We start from the raw sequence: 4,246 nt of genomic DNA on the forward strand, positions 1-4,246 counted from the left end.
CTCAATACTAATTCAACATGTTGTGCAGCAACTTCTTGTCCTGCGTGTGAATTTATAACAATATTTAACCTTGAGCTGAACTATGTGTGCATTAAAAGGTTTTGACGCAAACCTTCCATCAACCAGAAACAAGGATCCTCCATGGTAATGCTATGATTAGAGATACTAAATATCTCACCTTGTTTCTAGTGAGCTGATATTAAAACTCTACTTGATTGATCAGCTGTTAAATGACAGAAGCAGCTGAAGTGTGTAAATGTTCTGTCAGACACTGTCAGGTTTGTGTACAGTGACTCTGGGTTTCCTGTCACTGTGGGCCTTACAGCACAGTAGTACACAGCAGAGTCTGTCACTGCAGCAGAGGACATCTCCACTTCCATTTGAGTCTCATTCACTTTAACAGACAGTCTGGAGTTTGTATCTGCTCTGTTCATTATTGAACCTGATTTATAGGAGGATATTAGAAACTGTGGTGGTTCTCCTGAGTCCTGGCGATACCAATATAAGTATTCTGCTGAGGAGTATTTACAGGAGAGAGTAACTTTGGAACCTTCTAGACCATGTACCCTGTCTTGGAGGGACTGGATGGTTTGCTGATAACTGGAACCTGCAGATGGGAAGAAATGATTAAAAAGTCAATAATCATGTCATATATTGAATCTATCTCATTATTATTTCTGTTAAAAAGGGATTCATAGGTTAACAAATACTGAGCTGCCAAAGTGTTTCTTACCAGTAAAGCCAGTGAATAAAACAAGTGGTAGGAGGAACTGCATGGCTGATGTCAGACGTCAAACAGAAACTGTGGCACAGCAACAATCACCTAGTTAAAGATGTGCTGGTTTCAGAGATCTGATCTGTTTCCCTGTCTGTCAAACTCCACTTCCTGCTGAAGAGGAAACAATGACTGGATCAACTCTGACAGCTTATTACAATAATCTGTCCAGATAGGTTTAGCAAGAATATTCAAATAAAACAATCAATTAATCATGGTTTAAGAATAATCTAATCTTTAAGGAATGTTGATAGAATAGAGTTATTATTATTAAATATTTTATATTACCTTCAGGTTGGCTTTCTTCTCCTGTCATCATGTAGTTTATCTTTTGTGGTTGGGTTTATATGTGAGACAGTATGGGATTTATTGTTGTGTTTCTTCTAAAACTAGAATACTACACATGAATATGTTGATGCCTGCTCAATCATCCAGGTGTAGAATCCCAGAAAAGTTGAATCAGTTCATCTGAACGCAAGGTTTCATGGGAGAAACGTGTCATCATTCATCTAGGAGACTGTCAGTGTCTTTGTCTCAGAGGCTGAGGAAGTCACTTTGATGACATCATGACTGAAGAAACCAACCGGCTGATGTCCAAAGTGGATGCAGTTACATATCTACACTGAATCACACGTTTTTTCACTATCAGATGAAACAGCAGATCTGCTGACTTACTCTCCTCCCTCTCCTCCCCCAACATCTCCCCCATCATGCTGAAAATGTTCACCCTCCAGTGTTATCAGCCACTCTTCTTTTTCTTTTTTCTTTTGTTTTGGGGGTGAAGAAATAACAACGGTGGGACAGAATTAGCACAGTGGCGCCCCCAAGGGGTGGCCAGGGGTGGCCACAGCCACCCAATACTATTCCTGGCCCCCCCTGCTGCCCCCCCCAGCCACGAGGCGCATATGCAGAATATGCTTCTGATTAAGCATAATATGCTTCCATCTGATATTTTACATTAGGTGCCGTTCATTTAAATCAATAATGTATATTTTTCATAATACAGTTATACAGTTGCAGAATCAACCTTCTATTGATATGCATCATATATTATCTGTTTTGTGTGCTAACGCCATAGATAAAGTCATGTTTTTGCTGGATGTCACCGATATGCTATAAACTCTGTGTACCCAATCCACAGATGAAGAAGCGGAGGGGGGGGGAGAGGTAAAAGTCTATTAGTTTTGGGAGAAATGTCATTTGTCTTGACTCCACAGCTCCTTCCATTGCAGCCAGGCCTCTGTGCTTTCACAGCAGGAGCACGCTTGTTCTTCTCCTACTTGCTGTCATCGCTTCGTCTTTCAAGCAACCTGACAGCTCGACAGATGAGTGTGTTCCCCGCCTCTCCCTTCCTTCTCGACACGACTCCTCCAGGGCAGCCAAATGAATCAGGAACAAAACATTTGCCTTGCAAAAAATGCACCAGTCCAGCTCAGTCATGACTCTCATCACAGTGGTAAACGATTTATAGTGACGACCAGGGAACACAATGTTTTGTGTGCGTGTTCGAAAGTAAGACAGGGTGCTAAAATAATGAGTCTTGAAAGAATAGCTGTTAAATAAGCAGGACTAAACACCACCACTCACCTGTCACCATACACACTGCTACTTGTCCCATGGATTAGTCAAGCAGTCTCGCTTCCATCAAGTAACCACCAAGCTCTGACTTCCATCAAGTTATTTTTCTTCTAACACTAGAATACAATGCAGAATTTGTTAAACGAATCTACAGAAGACATTCATACTTTTCTTTATCAAGACAGTTTAACGTTTCAATGCAGAATCAAATGTTTTTGAATGTTGTATTGACACATTGGACAAATCAGCAGTTGTAGGACGCTGGCTTGTCAAACTGTCCAATGTGTTTTTCTTTAGCAAGGAACCAAAGACTTTAAAATGTGAATACTGCCCTCTAGTGGATCTGGTTTATCGTTGCGTTGTCTCTGGATTCTTGATAGACGCTCTAAAGGTTTTTGTAGTAGGTTTTGCAGTTTCCTGTCACTGTGGGCCTCAGAGCACAGTAGTACACAGCAGAGTCAGACAGCTGCAGACTCTGGATCTTCAGAGGAACTGATCTTGAGCTGGAATCCAGGCTGGAATCAAATCTCTCCTTGAACCCGTCCCCTGTGTTCCCTGATTCAGCAGTAATGCGGCTCAGAATGAATGTGGGCTTGTCGTTTGCAGCTTGTCTGTACCAGTAAAGATTTGTATTTGTGCCACTGGTGTTATAGTGACAGTCCAGTGTTACTGTCTCTCCCTCACTAACAGTTACACCTCCTTTGGGTTGGAGCACGTTGTCTTTTTGAGCTCTGCATTCTGTGGGACAACAACAGACGGTGTCAGTGTGAGGAAAAGAATCAACAAGACAAAGTTCAGATTAATAACAAGCAAACCAAGAGTTGTGTCCTACCAAAGCACATAGCAGCCAACAGCAGTGAGATGAGCAGGAAGCTCATAGCTCTTCTGTTCAGTAACTATGAGCTCCAGTGACCAGAGAGGACTTCCTGTGTCTCACTGTGGAACCTTGTTTTAGCTCCAACACTAAGTGGTAGATTTGAAGGAGGGGCTTGCTGACAGGTTCAGACAATAAACACATTTTAGATCATATTCCTGTTGAGGGGAATTGCCTTTAAAACAATGAACACGTCTTATTATTCAACTTCTACAGTTGCATCAAACATTTGTCTACCTATCTTTTTAAGTCATCAATTGGGTTGTTTGGTTGTCTACTTGAGGGGACGTGAACCAAGTGCAATATGTTGTGAATAACATAGACATTTAAAAAAAGTACAGTCAACACTGTGCATAAAGTTTTTGTGATTTTTTTAGAAGAAAAATGCTGCTTTTTGCAAATGTCTGGATTATCTGGACAGAAACAAACTAAGACATGAGTTATCAAACCAAACTCCAACCAACTTCAGAACTAATCTTAAAGATTTGTAGTCAACCAGTCAAATGTTCATGTAATGTAACAATTGTTACATGAAGGGTTTATGTGAAACCATCTCCATAAAGTTTTAGACAAAGTTATTGATTACAGCTATGCTTTCAATATCATTGTACCATCCAAACTGGTGTTGAAACTCAGAGGTCTTGGTCTGGGCAACTCTATCTCTAATTGCTCATTTGATTTTCTGAGAGGCCCGTCCAAGACTGTGAGAATAGGTAAAACATAATCATCCACATTAGTTCTTCAGACTGGCACACCTCAGGGCTGATGTCTAGGCCCCCTAATGTACAGTCTATTTACACACGACTGTGTAGCCAAATATGACAACAACAGCATCATTGAATTCACAGATGACACCACAGTGATTGGAGTAATAAGTGACGGTGATGAGACGGCCTATAGGAGGGAAGTGGAAGATTTAACCATATGGTGCCATGATAACGACCTCTCTCTCAATGTCAGTAAGACAAAATAAATAATGATGTCGCCTTGTGGTGTACTGCACCACAAGGCGACGTTAC

At 41.1% G+C, this 4,246-nt stretch overlaps 1 gene segment (V, D, J or C); it reads right to left on the reverse strand.

The window, feature by feature from the left end:
• Window positions 1-553: 553 nt before the first annotated feature.
• On the reverse strand, window positions 554-3,204 carry LOC130133158 (T cell receptor alpha variable 18-like; the record flags this gene model as incomplete). The annotated part of the segment is given in 3 exon segments: window positions 554-607; window positions 2,787-3,091; window positions 3,186-3,204. Coding segments are annotated over 3 exon segments (378 nt in total), but the record flags the coding sequence as incomplete, so codon positions are not given.
• Window positions 3,205-4,246: the final 1,042 nt, after the last annotated feature.

The sequence above is a fragment of the Lampris incognitus genome, unplaced genomic scaffold, assembly GCF_029633865.1.
Source record: "Lampris incognitus isolate fLamInc1 unplaced genomic scaffold, fLamInc1.hap2 scaffold_240, whole genome shotgun sequence".
Lineage (NCBI taxonomy): Eukaryota > Metazoa > Chordata > Actinopteri > Lampriformes > Lampridae > Lampris > Lampris incognitus.